General features: G+C 44.2%; 1 protein-coding gene across 3 annotated transcripts in view; it reads left to right on the top strand.

The window, feature by feature from the left end:
* Positions 1–18,980, top strand: part of XPNPEP1 (X-prolyl aminopeptidase 1) — a 32,531-nt gene extending 13,551 nt beyond the window's left edge. For all 3 annotated transcript variants that reach the window (XM_069796933.1, XM_069796932.1, XM_069796934.1), the window contains 14 exons: positions 262–357; positions 2,574–2,655; positions 3,615–3,825; positions 7,406–7,495; positions 8,835–8,885; positions 10,041–10,099; positions 10,790–10,867; positions 11,400–11,471; positions 13,278–13,338; positions 14,149–14,218; positions 15,436–15,609; positions 16,493–16,569; positions 17,299–17,397; positions 18,421–18,980. In XM_069796933.1, the coding sequence (XP_069653034.1) occupies positions 262–357; positions 2,574–2,655; positions 3,615–3,825; positions 7,406–7,495; positions 8,835–8,885; positions 10,041–10,099; positions 10,790–10,867; positions 11,400–11,471; positions 13,278–13,338; positions 14,149–14,218; positions 15,436–15,609; positions 16,493–16,569; positions 17,299–17,397; positions 18,421–18,549 (1,349 nt within the window). In that variant the 3' untranslated portion in view covers positions 18,550–18,980. The remainder of the gene's footprint in view (positions 1–261; positions 358–2,573; positions 2,656–3,614; positions 3,826–7,405; positions 7,496–8,834; positions 8,886–10,040; positions 10,100–10,789; positions 10,868–11,399; positions 11,472–13,277; positions 13,339–14,148; positions 14,219–15,435; positions 15,610–16,492; positions 16,570–17,298; positions 17,398–18,420) is intronic.
* Positions 18,981–19,870: the final 890 nt, after the last annotated feature.

Below are 19,870 nucleotides of genomic sequence, written 5' to 3'. Positions count from 1 at the left end.
GTGATTGGACCTCAGCTAGTGACCCCTTTGTCCTCAGAACTTCAAATAACCATTTGCTGGAGGCTAGGTAACTTCAAAACAAATCCACGGATGTCTGGAGGGCAGCTCATTGGAGATAGTTCATATCTGTTACTAGAAAGGAGTGAGGAGCACAAGCACACTGTGTTTCAGGTACCTCCAAAATCCAGTGCATTGGTCTGTGTTTGTGTCATCATCCTCAGTAAAGCTGGTGATGGTAGTTTTTCATGTTGTGTTTTGCAGGGGTCAGCTGGAGAGACAAAATTGTAGCCCTCCGTTCAAAAATGGCTGAGAGGAAAGTCCTGTGGTTTGTGGTAACGGCCTTGGATGAAGTAGCATGTAAGTCTTTGCATCTCTTTTCTCAGTTCTTCCTACAAAATAAATGTCCTTCCTGCCTTGGAAAGGAAGAACCCTGCCAGGGTGAGAGGCACTTATGACAGCCAACGTGTTTGTTAGATGTCAATTAACTTGTAAGTGCAGTGGCGATAACAGGTCACAAACAGCGAGCCTGTATTTGTACACAGTGCCTTATTACACCAATGCAGCTCTCCAGTACATTTTTGGCCCAGGAAATGCAGCAAATTGCCACCTTTGAAAAACAGCCCAGGCAAAGGGAAAGGAAGGTTATATATGAAGGGAAAAAAACAACTGTGAGATTTCTGGCTGTAAAATGTCCTGATGCTGCCTCACCCTATGGGAAGATGGAGACTGTTTTCTGCTATGGATGCTGGGCTATAAACAAAGCAATGCAACATGTGGTTTTGTATACATAAGGCAAGGGTGGGGTACATGGCATTCACAGTAATCTTCCTAATTGTCACGACTTTTTAAGTCAGTCTCTACCTCTCCAATGTTTGGCAAATGCTTTGGTTAAAACAAGTAAGTCAGGGCTCAACTTGTATTTCCAGATCATTTCAACCCAGGGTCCCACTAGAGATTCCCCTCCGTGTTTGGGGCCCCAGGATGACTAGGTCTCCACACCCTGGCTCCCAGCCCAGTGTGTAGGAAGGGAAAATGGCCAGACACAGCAGTGGTTTCCCTGGGACTGTTGTTACTAGTGCTGTGTATCCTTTGTGCAGAAATCACCAGTGCGCAGACTGGTGCAGTTGGAACATAGTGCTGGCAAGGTGTGAGTGCTGCTAATGCCTGTGCCCTGTGTCTGATCTGAAAAGGTAGAAATGAAGGTGGTGTCTTTCTAGCTGCAGCACTGCCAGTGCAGTGTCTGTGGTGCTGGATGAAGCCAGCTTGCTGAGGTCTGTGGGCTCTCCTGGATCTGGGACACTGAGCAAAGAGCTTGTTTCATGAAAGAAGTACTTCTGAGAGTGGTGAATATGACTCCTCCCTGGGGAGGCCTGTGTGAGCAGAGATTGTGTGTCTCACCTTTTCAGGCGCATCTCCAATTAAATTAATGATAAATTGTTGCCCTGAGGTGGTTTCAGATTAAATGTCTCCAGCAAAGCTAAGCTTGGTTATGAATCAAGGTTTTAAGATGGACCAGAGGAGGTCATGAGAGAAGCTTATTGCCAGGTGCCTGGTTGATTTCCTATTCTAAAGGGGGAAGGGGGAGAAGTTGTCTTTAATTTTATCTAATTCAATTCACTGTATTAAACTCCAGACAAGTTTCTGGGCACAGAAAGAGAGCCAGAGAAGAGGCTGTTGCCTCCTTACTGCACTGGGAGCCGGCTGAGCAAGCAAGTTTGTACCCATGCAGTAAAGAGTTCTTTGTGGCTTTTTCCTGCTTTCAAGTGACCTACTCCTTCCCTGGGGAGAATCAAACTCTATTTTTACTTTCGTGGCAGAATTTGCACAGTTTGATGAATACAGTGCTGGGTTGTGATTTAGGACATGTTGGTTCTTTTCCCAGCTGTCCTGCTGGCTGGCCTTATTGCCTTGAGTAACTCATTTCAGCTAATTGGGTACCCTGCGGTTTTTATTTGAACCTAAAATCAGGAGTTTGGAGATGCTGAACATCTACTTCCCCTCTTGACTTTGCCTGGTGTTGTGTGGCATAAAATCTTTGTGAAAAATACCTAAGACTATGCAGTCTGAATCTGAGATGTTGGAGGCACCCAAATGAGAGGCCTTTCTGGAGTATTTTAGTCTTGCCTATTGTGTCTCCCTCTTCCCTCAAGTATCAAAAGAATTGGAATGAAATGATAACTTGTAACTTTGAAGTCTTCCAGCTGTTGAGAAGTGAGCTTTTATTGCATTGCACAGACCAGAAAGGGCGAACACAACTTTTTTTTTTACATGTCTCCTTGTCTTTTTTTGCCTGTACCTGCTTTCTTCCAAGCCAGCTCTCCTTTAGAAGTTAAACCCCAATTTCCTTGCCCAACAGGAGTGTTTAAACTGCAGTTCTGGTGCCATCTCCTGGCAAAAACTTAGGCTTGCTGGAAAAGCAGCAGGACATGGGACAGCTGGGTGGAAGCTGGACCCACGGCCTGCACCCATGACGACTCATTGCTTGACTGTGTTTTGCTGAGATTATTTTTGGCTTTCTCTAATGTTGCAAAAGATGAACCAGGACTGTGATTCTTGGCGTTCTTATTTTCCAGGGCTTTTCAACCTCCGAGGCTCTGATGTTGAGTACAATCCTGTGTTTTTTGCATACGCCGTCATAGGAATGAACACAATCAGGTGCTTGTATTCCCCTCTTCTGTCCCCCAAGATGCATTTTTCTGTGGGAGAGCTGTTCTAGCAAAGCATTTATCTTTTCAAAATGCCTACGCTTGGGTGCTTTAATGTCCTTTCTGAGCACTTTTGTCTTCAATGTTAATTACTCTCCTCCCCTGATCAGAGCTAGAGAGGCAGCCAAGAGCTCTGCTGCGCTCCTCAGCACCTCGGTTGACTTGCTGGGTGACCTTGGGCATGATGGCTGACCCCTCTGTCTGTCACCCTGAGATAACACAGAGGGCCCTTGGAGCCCTGGGTGAAATGTGGGTAAGAGCCAATGCTGGCCTGGACGTTGGAAAACTTTTCTTTAATGTCATTGATGAGTCACTTCTAAACTGCAGGGACTGTGTAGAAAAGTTTCAGGGCTGGCTTATGACAAGGTTTCTTTCTTGTGACTGCCCCCTACAATGAGCCTCAGCAAGCACAAGTCTTTTAGAGGCATCTCCAAGCTGCTAGCTAGATGCATCTGAGGTAAAACCTGGCTGGGTGAATACAGGTTGTATGTGAAGGTTGAGGTGAACTCTCCAGTTCAGTGAAAGCGAGAGCAGTGTGGAACTTAGAACAACAGTAGCTTTTCCATTTCCAGATGTTGCCCTTAAAAATCAGAGAATGGCCATTATTTGCCTCTGTTACGCTCTCCTGCTTGAAGCGCAGTGATGGGATGCAGCCATTTTGAATGTATCATACAAACAAAAATGCTATCAGCTCCTTTCCTCTCAGCAGGGTGGTACATCTTAATTTCAAAGCAGGATTTGAGCTGTGTGAAGGCCAGCGTTTAAAACAATGTAGGACAAAGTGTAGTGCATAATTAACGAACTCCTTTCTCCCTGAAATGTGACCAGAATGGTTTCTCCTTCCCTCCTTTACTCCAACCACTGTCAGATGTGGTCCCACCTATCTGCTCTGTCTGATTTGTTTCTCAGGCTCTTCATCGATGGTGACCGGATGACAGACCCAGCTGTGAGGGAGCACTTACAGCTTGACTCCACCCTGGACCCTGAGTTTAAAATCCAGGTGATGCCCTACGGATCTATCCTGTCAGAGCTGCAGGCTGTTGGTGCAGGCCTCTCACCCAAGGAGAAAGTGTGGCTCAGTGACAAAGCCAGCTATGCTCTGACTGAGGCCATTCCCAAGGTTAGTGGCCCTTCCAAGAGAAAATATTTTTCTTCTCTCTGCTCAGTGTGGTCAGGAACGGTGTTAATGAGGGCAGCTGGCCTCAGCTTCCCCTCTGCAAAGCATGATGCAGGCTGGACCTTGTGCGGAAGGAATCCAGCCATGCTGAGGTATCGAGGGGTTGTTAATCCTGGGGTTGCTCTCGCTGGAGCTGCCCTTCCAACTCATTAAGCCGATTTACCAAAGAATTGTCAGCTTAAGATAAGACAAGTACAGTGAGAGAGGGGAGGGAGAGAGGGAGCGGGGTGAACTCGGGTCATTCTGCCCATGGCTGGAGCATCAGCCTTATGTGGACCAGTGGTAAGAGCTGGAAACTTGCAGAAACTGAAGCAGGGAAGTTGAGCAGGACTTTTGGGAGGGGGCATTGGGCTTGATCTAAGTGTCTGAAGATGGTTCCCCTTATTTATTTCAGTGGCTTGAGGATATCGGGCAATATGTGACATCTTGTACCGAAGACAGGAGGGACAGGGCGACAGAGGTGTTGCAGCAGGGAACCTTGTGAGGACACGGACAACCTGCAGGCACTGGTTGTCCATGCAGTGAGTGCATCTGCTGAGGGACAGTTGTAGCATCAGAATAATTTCTGTACAGCTGTACTTGCTATATCTTACCCTTGTACTTGAACTTGGCTGTCTGGGAGTCCTGCAGTCCACCTAATGTTCCAATAGTTATGAAGGGAGATACTCGAGGAAGGACACAGCAGCAACTACAGACAAATAAGCTGGTTTCCATGCTTCTTGTGTACATCTTTTGTTTGCTAGAGATCACATTCTCTAGAATGCCATCCAGTTTACAGAGATACCTAGTACCTAACAGATATTGAGTAAATACTGCTGTGAGTCAGGGACCAGTGGGTATTTTCCAGATGTTGCCTTGGAAGACTAGACCCGCTGAACAGAATCTGTTCTTGTGCTGGGTTACTAAACAGTCCAGGTTTACCACCTGCGAATCACAGGGCTCAGATGAAGGGGTTGGTGAAGGAAAAACTAAATTGTAAAAAGTGTTTAGCTGCCAGTCTGCATTCACCCATGACCAGGTTTCTGCCTCACCAAGGCAGGCAGATATCTCCTACCTGTTTCATGTACTGCATGGTTGTGCTGCAGGTGTGCGTATGATAACAGCCATACCTGTGACAACAGAGCTAACTCATGGGGTCTGAAGGCTTTTTGTGTATACAGGAATTTTAAGAGTGGTCTTAGCTTTGTGTCTTCCAAAAGACACAATCCTAAGAGCAAGGTCTGTTTGTGTATCCCCAGGCTGCCACAGTTTGATACCAGCACAAATCTCTGCTTAAACTTTCCAGCTGTCATGGCCAGAGTAGCAGGAACCGTGCATTATTTTTCTCCAGTGATGACATTCACTTATATACCTTAACAGCTTCATTGCACTTGGTTCATCAGGACAGGTGGTAAAACCAAAGAGGTCTGGAAAGTTTTGTTGTTTTCAATGTATCTCTTTAACATGGGATGTGGCTCTCTGTGCCTTTGCACTGACTTGAGGAAATGTGCAGTTTGCCTTGTGTGGGTTTTTTTTTGTTGTTGTTGTCTTAAAAACCAACAAGACATGTACATGAGGAAGATAGACAGTTTTTTGCCCCTGCTCAGGGTTAAATCTTCTGACACCGTTAATCCATTTCTAGGTGCAAATGGCCTCTTAATACAGAATACTGACATTTTGCCCACTCTCATTCAGGATAGCAGAAAGCATAGAGTCTATGGAGCATTTGGGATAAATTGTTGCTCTTTTGAGTTCAGAGTAGAATACCCCTTGCTGTAGTTGGAGTCAATGGACTAACCGCAGTTTGGGTACGTTGCTGTAGATCATTTACACGGAGCATCCATATGGAGAAATACAGCAGGTCTGGCCTAGATTAAGGAGTGTAATGGGTTGTAGTGACATTATTTACCCTGTTAGCACTGGAAGTTTTGGCTGATACTGAGTCATTACAATGCTACATAACCTCTATACACAATGGGAAAGTCCCTGCCTGAAGATGTTCTGTGCAATAGAAAGCAGGAGAGGAAGGACTGAAATGTCTTGATTAAAAACCACTTAGAGAATCACTGAAAGAGCCAGAGGTTTCCTAGTTCCTCATGCTGGGTGTTTTTCTCCAGCTCTACACCACTTTACACCAGCTGAGCAACTGGCCTGGGGTGCTTTGAAGAGCCCCAGTGCTGGAAGTCCATCTACTGTCTGCTTCCATCAAAGCCAGATATTGACCCTGGCAAAAATCCAGTCCGTTATTAAACACACATCTGCAAACTCTTTATAGATTTGCCTACAGCTGCATGTAAATATGCTTTTCACAGAAGATTAATAGAACCTACCAGTATCTGTAAAAGTCAAGCCAACCTAAGAACCTGACTGTTGAGAAGTTTTGTCCTGACTCTGATAAAAGGACTTTCCTGATTTTCTTTTGGCTTCTTCAGTACTTTAGTTTCTGCATAATGTAGTGTAACTGTCTTACTATTTTTAAGAATTTGGAAACTGTAAGCCTGTAGGATTTGCGTGAAATTGGTCTTTGTTGAGGGTCTACCAGGCCTTTCCCATGAATTTGAGTGATGTTTATTTGTATGCTAGTGCATTGAGAATAGGAAAACGGCATGTTGCTTGGGCTGTGCTTGTGTAGGTGCTCATCCCATCTCCTGATATATAATGGGTAGAGCAGAGAACTGTGGGGCAAAAGACTTGTTTTTATTCCTTCTGATGCCAAGTGTGACAAGACTTGGGCAAGTCACCTCAGTTGGTGAATTTCTGAAGATGTGCTCAGAACCAGCCAAGCATTCCTGCTAATCTAAGGACGGCTGATGTTTTGAGAAGTGCACAGTGGCAAGGGATCAGTTACTAGTTCTTATTGCAGGGCCACCCCGTCCAGGCACAGGAAAGCATTGTCTCAAACCACTGATGTAAGCTCCTTTCAGAAGAGGACAGTATGTAAAACTCAGCTTTGCACAGGCCTTTCATGTTTCTTGGGGCCTTGATGTGTTTGTCAGAGCTGTTGATCATTAGAAGTAGTGATGCTCAGTGCTAGAGGAGCCAGAGCCTTGAGGGGCCCACCAGGTTCAGCTCCAGTGCTTGGTACCTGGGCTGGATACTCTTTGCTCCCTGATACTTAAGGGTGACAGGTAACAAGGTGACTTTTTAGGTCTGTTTGCACAGCCTAAGTTCCACCTGAGTCCCTGGGATTGGTGTTTCTCATTGGCTGTCTCTGGGCCTTTAGTGTACATCAGCAACAGGAAAGCCATGGCTCAGACATTGATATATATGATGTTTAGGACTTCCAAATCTTCACCCTGCTTCATGACAAGCTGTTGACCCTTTAGTTCCTTGGACTACCCTGTGGCTGTTCTTCCTTCAGTCATGGACTGTTTCTCCTCTTTATTCCCCAGTGCATTTAGCTGACTACTGGCAACCAGTATCTCACAGCACTGAAGGTTGAGAGAGACTGCCAAAGTACAAATTGTGGCCAGGCTGAGTTATTAAACCTGTAGGATTATGTAGTCTGACTAATCCACAAGTAATCCCTGTCCTTCTGCTGCAGGCTTACCGATACCTCACCCCATATACCCCCATCTGCATTGCAAAAGCTGTGAAGAATGCATCGGAAACAGAAGGCATGAGAAGAGCACATGTAAGTGAAGCCTTGAGAGCCTCCTTGCACGTGGCAAGAGGTTTGCTTTATGTTTAGGGAAAAAAAATGACATTTTCCTTTCAGTTTTAGTGTTTTGGATTAAAAAATAAATAAGAATTTGGATGGCAGGATAAAAATGGTTTTCTATCAGACATCTACTGCTGTTGAAGCAGTTTTTTTGCTTGTTTAGCATTCCCTTGGAGTGAAGAACAACATTTGTCATAGTGCAAGGAACCAACCTTGCTCTGTTGGAAGACCATGCAGACTTGAGAAGTGTTGTTTAGAATATGGGCCATCAAAGTGATGTTCTTTCCCCTTTGCTAGTTCTGTTGTCTTTCTCAGTGGAGTCTTCAAATTGTTATCACTTGAATAAACACAACCTAAAGAACACAGAGAAATTCTTCAACACATGGTGCAAAACACAGGCCAGGATGTTCAGAAGCAACCAGTGTCCTCAAAGCACTGTGTTTTTGTGTCATCATCATGATACTCTGAAAATGAGGCTGATTTCCTGGAAAGGTTCATATTTTGAAGCAAAGGACCTGCCTGGGAAACAGGTTCATGGTGGGGCTGTAGTTTTCTTTTGTTTATTTCCTGTTAATTTTCAAGCAGGAGTTTACACAAGAGGTGAAATGTCCAGAATTGCCAGCCCTGCTTTAACTGGCACTTGTCCCATATTTTCTGCTACTTTCTTGGGAACTGCTACTTTCTATTTCAAAGCTTTTCTTTCCCTGTTAGTTAAGGGGGAGTAAAAATACTTGTACTGAGCAGAGACACTTTGTCACCTGCCACCTGAGGACAAAATTGTGCCTTGCTCTTGTACACTTGTCTCCTGCTTCTTGCCCCTGCATGCTGCAAGCATGTAGAAAAAAAGAAGAAAAATGGGGGTCATCAGGCAAGAAAGAAGCCAGAAACTGTGTAACAGAGACTGTGTGGTGCCTCTGTGCCTGAAGGGCATGTTCCCCTGTCGTATCGCCAAATGTGTCGTGTGGTTACCTTCCATGATCTGAAATGCAAGGTCTTGTGTGTTGAAGCAAGAGAGACTTGAAAGTCATGTGTGGGGTAAAGCCAGTGTTTGCTGAGTACTTCGTAATTCTTCACAGTAAGATAACTCCCAGCGGTAAACCTTTATTAATGTTTATTTAATTGTCCAGATACATTTCCAGTGCTTGTATTAATTACAGGATGCAGAACCTGGAAAGACCTCTTAGATCACCTCTTGGTTTGTGTTTCTGAAACTTGCAGTTCAAATTCTTTTGCATCAAAAACTGTTTATACTAAGGCTTGATAAATCTTTTTTTCTTCTCAATTCCCTTTTCTTGTGCCTATTTTAACATAGATTAAAGATGCTGTTGCACTGTGTGAGCTCTTTAACTGGCTGGAGAAAGAGGTAGTGTATTAATTTTTTTTTTTTAACTTGGAGGTTTTATTGCTATGTAAAATTCTTCATTAGCATAAACTTTTTGATAGTCTTTATAGTGCCTTTGCTGAAAGTGGGGAAACAGTTGGGGTTTTATCTGTTTTTTGGGGGGGGATTTCAATCATGCTTTCATCCAAGGCTGAATGAATTTTTTTTGAAAACATACTCCCATTCATTTTACACAGACCAAAGCCAGAGCAAGTGAGAAATGACCTGAACAGGCTTAATATAGTGTTCATACTGTCTCGTGCTGGTTTGGTGGTGTAAATCATGAAGTAATACCCAGTTTGGTGCAATACTTTGGAATTATTCTTATGGTAATCAGTGTTGTCTGGCAGTATGGGCAGATTTGGTGTTTATGAATGGAGAGGTGCAGTCATGCCCATGTGCAGTGAAAATGGGATAAAGACAAGTTACTCATGTTTTCTCTGGGTTAGAAGTACACAGTGAAGGTGCAGAGTGCCAGGTGTTACACAGCAACTTACTAAGCTCTGCTCCTTCTGTGCTACTACATGTCTGAGTCCATTGACTTCACCTATGGAGATGGCTTGAAGACTTCCAGAAGGTGCCTTTTTACATGTCTGAGTACCTCAAGAAGTCTGCCTCAGGGGTTATGAAACCTAGGTCTTGCTCCCCTTTGTCTGTTGTCCAGTCCTGGGGAAGTTGTGTCACAGGTTAATTAATCAAATGCACAAATTAAAATTTAATGTCCTTTGTTTTTCCTGCAACTGCTTCCATTTCTGATTTAAAAGCATAAAAATTCTGCTAACACCATGGGCTGTTGGAGACAACTGTTTAAGCTTAGTGTAGCCTGTCTGTGAAGAGATGTTGCCTTGTGAGATGTTACATCTGTACATATCTCAGTGAAGGTAATACCGCACTAACTGCTCCCTAGTCAGGGTTCAGCAATCCTGCTGTGACTGTCTCTGCTTCCTGCTTCTCACATGCCCTGCGCAATATTGCTAGGTTTGTGTTTGTCATTACTGAGGAATGAGGGCAGAAAACCTGGAAAGAGGCCACTTCAAGATTGGGTTTCATAATGCACAGGCGAGGCCCGGTGCTTAAACATAGAGCATTTTCTTTGCTTGTTGGTGTACTAATTCAACCTACGTCTCTGTCCACTAGGTTCCAAAGGGAACAGTAACAGAAATAATTGCTGCAGACAAAGCAGAGGAGTTTCGCAGGTAAAAAGTAAATCCCTTGTGAGGATGTTTTCTGGGTGGCTTTTTTATCCTTTGTTTTTCTGTTACTCTTTAGAAATCCAGCTCACTCACAGATATATTTTACCTGAGCACAAACCATTACTGCAGGATTTCTTTGAACACTTGAAAGAGTTGGGGAAGAATTGGGTCTCTTGGGAGATACAAGTCCCAGCCCACTGGATCCTATCCCTTTTCCTTTTAAGATAGCAATGAGGAGTGCTGCAGGTTAGGACACTTAAATATGAGAGTTACTTTCTTACCACAGAGGAGTTGATGTAAGAGTTAGATTTCCTCCTCTTCTGATGGAGAATGAGCACCATCTGTATTGAGAGATACTCCCATATGTACATTGACAGGACCTCTAAAAATACCTTTGAGGAAATAAGTAACAAAGAATAAATTGTTCAGGACATCTCTTCCCTGGGTGGTCTGAGTGGTGAATTTTCTGCATGTAAGGAAAGAGTGGAGATGGAAAGCAGGTTTCCACATGGTTGGGAGGATAGGGCTTCGATCTGTACAATTCTCCTACCCAAGTATGCTTGCCCCGATAGCTTTCAAGGCTAAGGGGAAGGCTGAGGTGATGTGAAATTGAGGATGGGGCACTCCAGGTGCCCAAGGTGCCTGGTGTGCTCCTCTTGCTTGTGCCGTAGTGATCACAATCTTTTCTTTCAGCCAACAGAAAGACTTTGTTGAACTGAGTTTTGCTACCATATCAAGCACAGGTCCAAATGGAGCCATCATTCACTACAAGTAAGAGAAACACAGCTTCTCCTTTCATCCTTCAGCAAACATAGTTGGAATGAGCTGTCTAGCTTCTTTGTGGAGTCACAACAGAGTACTCCAAGGAGATGTAGTCACTGTTGATTGCCATTTTGCTTTATTCCACCAGAGCTTCCACACTTACTAAATAAAGATCTCTCCCTGATGGCAGCATGCATGTATTATGATGCTGATCTGCTCAGGGGCCATAGATAAGGGCTATTTTGGGGGTAGAAGTCTGGGAAGGATGAGTATGAAGTGCAGACTATTCTGAAATATGTCCAGGAACAGATGTTGAGGGGTTTGCTGGAAGCAACAAAGGTATTCACTGTACTGTAGTGCTATTTAGACAAATACACTTCTTGGTATGATCCCTGGCTCAGCCTGTGTGGGATTTCCATCGCTGCCACAAGAAATCAGAGCCGACGCATCCAAGCTTGCGCTTAATATGGTTTCTGGACTGTAGACGTGGGCTGGAGACCTTAAAACTATGGAACAAAAAACTTTGTGTTTAACTGAACAGGCCGGTTCCTGAGACCAACAGAACGCTGTCTGTGAACGAGATCTACCTCCTGGACTCAGGAGCACAGTACAAGTGAGTGGGATGAATGGTGCTGAACTGCTATGTTTTCTGTTCCCAGTGACCACCTGTAAGGTCAGCTCACAGTTGCTGTGGCAAGCATGGCAATGTGTAGTTTTGAGCGCAGTGCTATTTCACAGAGAGCTTGCTCATTGTATCATTTGGGAGGGAGTTTGTGGGATTATGAATATAGAATATAGCCAAGTGCATCAGTCAGTGGGTGACTGATCCGTGACAGGAGGCCCTGAGCTAGGCTCAGGACAGCAGAGTAGGGCTGCTGACAAGCCTTGTCTGGGGTAGGGGATGAGATCTAAAAGTACAGTTCCTGTCTGAGTCCCATTACCAGCGTAATGGTAGCTGTGCTGTAGCTGGTGGTGCATGTTTCTGTTGCAGCTCTGCTCAGCTGGCACATTGGTGTTAGAGCTGCAGGGAACAGGGAGCAGGCCTGACTGCCCTGGTTTAGCCTGGGGCTGCCTACACAGCAGCCTGCACAGCTGAGTGAGGTACCTACCCTGCCAGGATCTGCCCTATGGGCAGATTTGACTGATGTTGAGGTCAGAACAAGGTGGGGCAAAGGAGCAGGACAGCATTGCCCTGTGGCGTTCTCTGCCTTTCCAGAGAGACTCAGAGGCAGGGTTTCTCATCCCAGTGGCCACTTGGGTCTCAGGTGTGTTTTTGGGAAGGCATCATGTCTGTTGACTCACTCAGTGCTGTTTTGACAGTGCCATTCAGTGGCCTCAGTCTCTGCAGCTGTTTACTGTGGGACTCTTACTCCACGGAAAATGAAAGAAATGATGTTTTTAACCAGTGTAAATAGATGAGAAGTGGCTTGTTCAGAAAGATGTAGGACAGGCCTGGCTGCTCCTTTGAGATGAGCTTTGTCTTTAGAGCTATGCCTTTTTGTTATATCAGTCAGGAAGAGCTTTGAAAAAGAACCATACAGACATCCTTTGATAAGGTTTTCACAAGGAGATCTTTTTTTCGTCCCCTCTTATGGCCTAATTAATGATTTCCTTCATGCCACTATGAAAAGCAGCCCTTGAATACAATATAAGCTGGACATCAATGGCACTTACCACAGCATTGTGACAGGGATACTCTGCTTGTCCCTGCTGAGAAGTTAAACCGTGAGTTCTTTATGACCATGGCCTGTGTGTGCTGGGGAGAAGTGTAGGTGCAGGCGTGAGTGTTTCAAAGGGAACTCATTATTTCAAGAGCTTCTGTGTTTTTGACAGCAGGCTCAAAATTATATTTGTGGAAGGAACTTGGAGCCAGTTTCTGATGTCTCAGATTAACCCCTATCCAAATGCTGGATAACTTCTAGAAATCTTAGCACAAGACATCCTGAGGATGAAGGGGACACTATACTCCCTTATGCTTCCCTTCCCTGAGCTGGTAGCTGTCATTTGTGCATAAGTATATATTTTCAAGCTGCTAATGAATCATCTTCCATACAAATAGACTAAATTTGGCCTTCTCTGTTCTGGTCTCAGTGGGCAGGTACCAGTTGCTAAGCATCAAATTAGCATCATTTTAATGAGCAGTTTAGATTCTAATTTGAGAAGAGCTTTGGGATGCTTATGGGTGAAAGATAATATTTTGAATTGTAAATCATTATTGCTACATCTGGGATGTGTGTTCAGGAATTTTTGAGAGTAGGAACTGTTACATCATGTCTTGTGTAGCACAGAGCAGATGACTTTACCCAGTTATGATTTGGTTGGTTTGTTGCAGTGTGACTGGGTTTTCTGTGCATTCTTAACTTTGACCTTTGTTTTTCCCTCATCCCTTCGCTTGCTGCATCTTTGTTTGCCTCTGAAGAGATGGTACAACAGATGTGACCAGGACAATGCATTTTGGCACACCATCAGCCTATGAAAAGGTAAGTTGGCACCTCAGTGTGGTTTGCGATCTGACCCTTATTATTAGAGATACTTAAACAAATTAGTAATGATGTGCCCTATTGCTATGGTTATTTATTTAACAATATGTGACAGCATTTTGATAAAGACTGAAAAGGAGGCTGTCAGACTTCCAAAATATAAACCAAGTGATTTAGAGAATGACACCTTTCTATCTTAAAATGCACACCTCTCATCTGCAAAGCGACATCTCTTCTCTAAGAAGTAATAAAATCAGCAGGCTGAGAATAAACATTACTGGCTTGTCCAACATGGGAGCTAGAGGGGGTTAATTTAGTGCAAAGCTCAGTGTCTAATGCAAGGCTGCAGTAGTGGTTTGTGTCTAGTGTACTGTATCAAAACCCAGTCTCAGACTTATCTGAGAAGGTCCTTGTTGGAAATTCAGCAACGTAATTTTGTTTATTTTAAATTGCGTCTTTAATTAAAAATAATTTCATCATAGTTCACTCAGTGATGAAAATATGCTGTAGGGTATGCTCAGGAAGTAAAACTACAGCCACAAAGCGTATCAGTCATGTAGGTCGGGTGAATTCTGCTGCTAAACCTGCAGTCTGTGACACGTTCTCCATAATTAGTGGAGAAAGATCTTCAGAGTAATTTAAACTCTTTCTACTCATGGTTTGCTTTGGCATTGCCAGCCATAGGAGAGCATGAGCAAGTCTTCCCAGATTCTCTGCAATTTGCTACAAGATGCAGTCTTTCTTTCCATTCCTGGGGAAGACAAAGTTTTGCCTCTCCCTGTTTACTTATGGCACACATTTCTTTGACAGGAATGCTTCACCTATGTCCTGAAGGGACATATAGCTGTGAGTGCAGCCATCTTCCCAAATGGAACCAAAGGTATGTTGGTGAGTTGGAGTGTTTTGACCACAGCAATGACCTCTGAAGAACCATTGAGTGGTCTGAGCACAACGTTATGGTTGACAGGTCCAGATGTGTTAGGCAGATGTTGACGTAACTGTCTGTGTCTGTTTCCATCACAACATTTTGGATTCCGGATTCCTGATGCCTTCTCTCTCAGCATCAACCAGTGCTGAAAATTCTGAGGGGGGAAGTCTGAAGGGTGTTCAAAGTGCTCTGGTTCTAGGGTGATAGTGGCTTTCATCAATCAATGGCACTCTAACACATCTGTGGCCTTTCTGTGCTTGGAAGTTGTCTTTATGCTTTACTCATGGCCCTGTCAAAGTGAGAGGTCACTTTCCAGCTTCAAAAGGACTGGCTAATTCTCTTCCAGTTAATGTGAAATCTCTTTTATCAGTGAGCAGCATGGGAAAATGACACACAAAGGAGCTCTTTTGATTTTATGCAGGAGAAGCTGACATACATTCACCCCTGGTGAATTTGTTGCAGAGCTATTTTCTCCCTCATCAGACACCTTACACAAAGATGCCTCTTTTTAGAGTTTTCTCCAGTTTGTGTTCTTGGGTAGGTGAGGAAAATGCAGCTGTGTTGTGGTACAAGAAACCCCAACTGAAATTGGAGGGTGTCTGAACTTGGACATAGGGGCTTGGTGTTCACATGCAGGCAACAGAAATTCTCTGCATTCTGGTTGAAATGATCTGAAATGACTGGACATCCAGGCAAGAAGTCTGGCTGATTAGTTCACCAAATACAATTGGCAGGTCTTCTACTTTGAATTCACTTAGTGCAGCTAACTTTAAGAAAGGTACTGAATTCTCTGGGACACTTGACCACTAGATTCTTTTCTGAAAGTCCTAGTGGAGCAAGCAGCAGTGCAATGTTTCTGTTACAGACTGTCTTCTGAAGAGCTGTGTAACAGGAAAGAGAGAGAGGGGCTCTTTAGTTGAGAAAGAGCTTGAATGTCAGACTTGCCAAATCTGCCCTGTAACTTCTAACAATCCAATGACTTGCTTTCTTTGGTTGGTGGTGGGGTTTTTTTGAGAGGGTGGTGGTGGTGGTTTTCTTTGGTTTGGTTGGTTGGGGTTTTTTTGCATGTTTTCCAGGTTTGAGCCTTCAGTGTGATTATCAGCATCTCCGAGGGAACCTGACTTGATCAAATTGTCTCTCCATGTCTGTCTCTTCCCCTTGGCCTGCAGGTCATCTTCTAGATTCCTTTGCCCGCTCTGCCTTGTGGGACTGTGGTTTGGATTACCTACACGGGACAGGACATGGAGTTGGCTCTTTCCTAAATGTACATGAGGGTCCTTGCGGCATTAGCTACAAAACCTTTGCAGATGAGCCTCTGGAGGCTGGCATGATTGTCTCTGATGGTATTTAGCATTGGTTATTCTCTCTGGTTACTGGGGGAGGGACCAAGCTCTTTAAGATGCAGAGGGAATAAATCTGACAACGGTGTAAAGGAAAGGTAGGATTATAAGCTCTGGTCCTGCCTCCTCAGTTTGTTATTTTAATTGTCATTTAAGCTCTCTGGGTAAAGACACTCATTCTAGCTCTTTCACCTTCCATAAAGCATCTTTTCAGTTGGGTGCTGCAGGTCTGCTTCCTGCTGTCTACAGTTCAAACCTCAGCAGAGCTGTGCTGCTGACCAGCCCAGCTCTGGCATGCTGCCTCCCCTTCTGCAGTGGAAGAGCTGGCTACAGTACAAGGTGGACACCAAGCTTTCAGGAGCTAATCCTGTCTTTGCTATCGGCTATTTGAGGCAGCTGTTAAATCTTTACATGCCTTACTCTTCCAGTAGTAAATTAATAGCCTGCTGGGGTTTGCTGAGAGACTTACATTCCTTCAGGGCTGCGAACTCCTCTCAGGGAGTCAGGGGAGCACTCTAAAATAAGTAAGTGTTTTGGGGAAGGTGTTACCCACCTGCCTTCCATAAAGATGTTAATATTGTCAGAGTTTCTGGTATCTGGAACACATGTACTCTGTGCTCTCTCTTGACTTGCAAGGAGACTCTCTGAGCTTGAGGGCTGTCTGTCTTGTTTCTCCTCTTTTTGAGAACTTTTGCTGTCACCTTGCTCGGGGCTTCTGTGCAGATTAAGTAGAGTCGGCAATTTGTTTGCCTCTGTGGATGCCTGATGTCAAGATTGCTTAGTGACTTCAGTGGACTAAAGCCATGGAAGGGAAGTTTGGCCATAGGGAGTAAGTACTTGCACAGTGCAGCTATGTGGCTTAGTTAATTACTGTCTGTTTCTGCAGAGCCTGGGTATTATGAAGATGGGTCCTTTGGGATCCGAATAGAAAATGTTGTCCTCGTGATCCCTGCCGAAACCAAGGTGAATGACCTGCTCAAGATGCGCTTTTCTCCATGACTCGCTTGTTTTAAAACTTAAAGTACTGGAACTTGGGGTGGGACCATGCTACAGACAGCTGAATCCTACTCAAAGACTCCCGGTCTCCAAAACCCTGCTTTGGTGAAGACTGATTCTAAGTCTGCCTTACTAAGGGGGGCACAGAAGACAGTTCTGCTTCTGCAGGGTTCCATAGGTTGAAATGTGTATGTGAGAGTTGTTTTAAAATGTTTTCTGTCTGGATGTCAAAGACCAGAAGCAAATTTATTCAGCCCCTTTATTCATCTTTTATCAACCCTTTATTCAGCTGTAGAGTTGGTTGATCTTCTCAAGGTGGGATCTTTTTCTCTGATAGAGAGTCCTCAGTGGCCATAGAAACAAAACTACAGACAGATTTTGACATTATATTTGCCGGTCTGGCTGCCTTATGCTTTTAGAAATGCAAACTGAAAATGGCCATATATAGTCATGAAGCTGAGTCCTGTACTGTGACCTGGGACATGGCCTTTAAAAAGTGACCATTGAAAGAAATAGCTAAGGTTTATATTGAGATTCCTTGATTGAGCTATAAGAAAAATGTTTTTGTAAATTGCTACCCTCTCATCTGAATGTTACATGGGTTGTTCTGTAGTGATGACATGAATCGAGAATTAAGTGTGATCTGGCTAGAGCTGTTTCTAAAAATTTACAACCCCGTTTGTTTTTCTGCTGCAGTACAATTTCAAAAACAGAGGGAGCCTGACTTTTGAACCCTTAACCCTGGTTCCAATCCAGACGAAAATGATTGATGTTAATTTGCTGACACAAAAAGAGGTAAGTGAAACAGTAGGTTTGTATTGCATTCTTTGCACTAGAACCAGCTTGTTCTGTTCTGTTTACAGGAACCACTGGCCTCTGTTCCGTTTCATAGATCCAGAGACCAGTCCTGAGCAATCTGACTTAATTTTAAACTTGATTCAGCTTTGAGTGCGAGGGTGGACTAGATGAGCTCTCCAGAGGTCCTTCCAACCTAAATTATTCTGTACTGAAGGCAGCGAGCACCCTTCCGATGATGTTATTTTGGTAGTTCCTTTGGTATGGTATTTGCTGCTATCACCTCTTTTCCTACTCCTGCCTTAATTTGCTTCTGTCTGACTATCATGCTGTCTCCCCAGAGACTTATACTAATGACTGTCCCATGTTGTTGTCTGGATCCACTTGTGACCAAGCCCATTCAGCCACACCACATTCTGCAGTACGTACGGACTCTGAGCAGACATCAATGATACCTGCTCAGCAGCAGTTGTTTCCTGAATAGCTTTGTACTCTAAACTTTCTGTTTAGGTCTCCCACTACCTTCACTGTGACATGTTTCATCCTGTTTTTCTAGCATATTCTTTCTTTTGCCTCAACCCATCGTCCTTTTCTGAATGATAGTCCTATTTGCATTTCCTTTTTCTGAAGAGGACTGTGAAAAGTACCAAGATCTGCTGTAACGTACCTGTTCAGATCAATAGGGCAACATGTGTCTCAGTTCCAAATTTGCAAAGCTATTTACTAGACTGTGCCAAGGTAGCTATTCTGACTTGCTGGAGGCAGTGGTTTGCAGAGACTTTAAATACTTGTCAGCTGAACTGAACCTTGGCTTCTCTGAAAACCCGGGACAAATTGCTTCAGTTCCTGCCCTCATTAAATTTACAAGTCACTTCCACCTAGTAGAGGTCTGTCTCTTTGGGATGGGATCCCATCCCAGCCTAACAGCTCAATCCCAAGGAGCACAAGGGCCTACAAATGTCTTTGGCTGTACATAACCCTTCAGCGTTTATACTCAATGTCATACCCCCTCCCTTTCTCTAGTGTAACTGGGTGAACGACTACCATCAGAAGTGCAGGGAAGTAATTGGAGCAGAACTGGAGAGGCAAGGCCGGCACGAAGCTCTTCGGTGGCTCATCCAGGAGACAGAGCCTCTCATCAGAGTTCAGTAGCACTACAGCTGTCTGTGATGTATAGAACATCAGGACCACTCGGTGTCACAATAATCTGTGTCTTCGTGGCCCTTGACACCGCTGGGAGAACGTTCTTCAATAAACCTTTGGAAATCAGGAGGGGATTTCATGTAGTGTTTCTCTCCCCACAACACGTGTGGGTAATGGGGGGGGTAAGCAGGGTTACTGTCTGAACAATTTTTTTTTTGTGGGGGAGGGGTTGACAATAGAAAGCAAACAAAATAAATAAGCATGTTGCCTTTGAAACAGGGGTCTTATTGAAATAATCGTTCTAAGAGGCAATACTGGAATATTTTATACTCTCTGATTTTTCACTGTGAAAACTCAGTATTTTTGCATACTTGGGTTCCAGTTGCTAAAATGCTACCCACACAGCAGGACTGATTACTGAATAAAAGATTCCAACCCGCTGTTTGTTCCGTCTGCTTTCTCTTGCAGTCAGTGATGTGTTGGATTTGACAGACTGAAGAAGGGCAAGAACCAGATAATTCTACCTTTATGTGTGCATCCAGCTCAGACAGTGAAGAAATATGTATAGTGCTGCCCTGTGCTAGGCGCTGGGCAGATGTTGAGGAGAGGCCTGACAGGAGCAGTCAGTTCTGTCTGTGCTTTGTGACAGATCGTGGAAGGGATGTGGTGACACTCAGCAGAGGTTTATGCGTGCAGCGCGCCCAGGCCAGTACTTCTATTGTTATGATGTACTGAGTACTTGTATAACCCTTGGCAGCGCAGGATGCGTGGGCAGTATCATGGAATTACAGCTCTTCCTGGACACAAAGCAATTATTAAGTTAAAAAAAAATAAAAAATGCATACAATGGACAAAAGAAGGTCTCTGCAACTTTGGTTCAAAATCAGCCTGGCCTTGCTCACCAGGAACCGTGCTCTGGACTGCCAGGCAGTGCACAAAGACATCTAGTGGTTAAGCGAGCTACTACAAGTTAAACACAGGTAGGAGAACTTGTCACGCCGGAGGGGGAGTGCTCTGAAAATCACTGCGTGCGGGTGCATCAAAGCATTGTCTGTAATGTTACATGATGGGGTGAGAATATGTTTGCTAAAGATGCAGTCATTCTTAACATTTACACTGAAAGTGTTCTGATCAAGCTCGAGTTCAAATTAGATCTAAAAAGAGCAATTGGGTAACAGCAACTCACATTCCTGGTATTTTAAAGAAATGTTCTGTGCAAATGGAAGTGTTCGTATACATAATTTTCTTCCCCTCTCCCCCCAGGAAACTCTGAGAGGGAAATATTAATCTCTGTTAAATGCTTGAAATTAGCATTTCCCTCAAGAGTTCT

This window comes from Haliaeetus albicilla, chromosome 11 (assembly GCF_947461875.1).
Source record: "Haliaeetus albicilla chromosome 11, bHalAlb1.1, whole genome shotgun sequence".
In the NCBI taxonomy this organism is placed as follows: Eukaryota; Metazoa; Chordata; class Aves; order Accipitriformes; family Accipitridae; genus Haliaeetus; species Haliaeetus albicilla.
The sequence above is the reverse complement of the archived record's forward strand: the minus strand, read 5'-3'. Positions and strand labels throughout refer to the sequence as shown.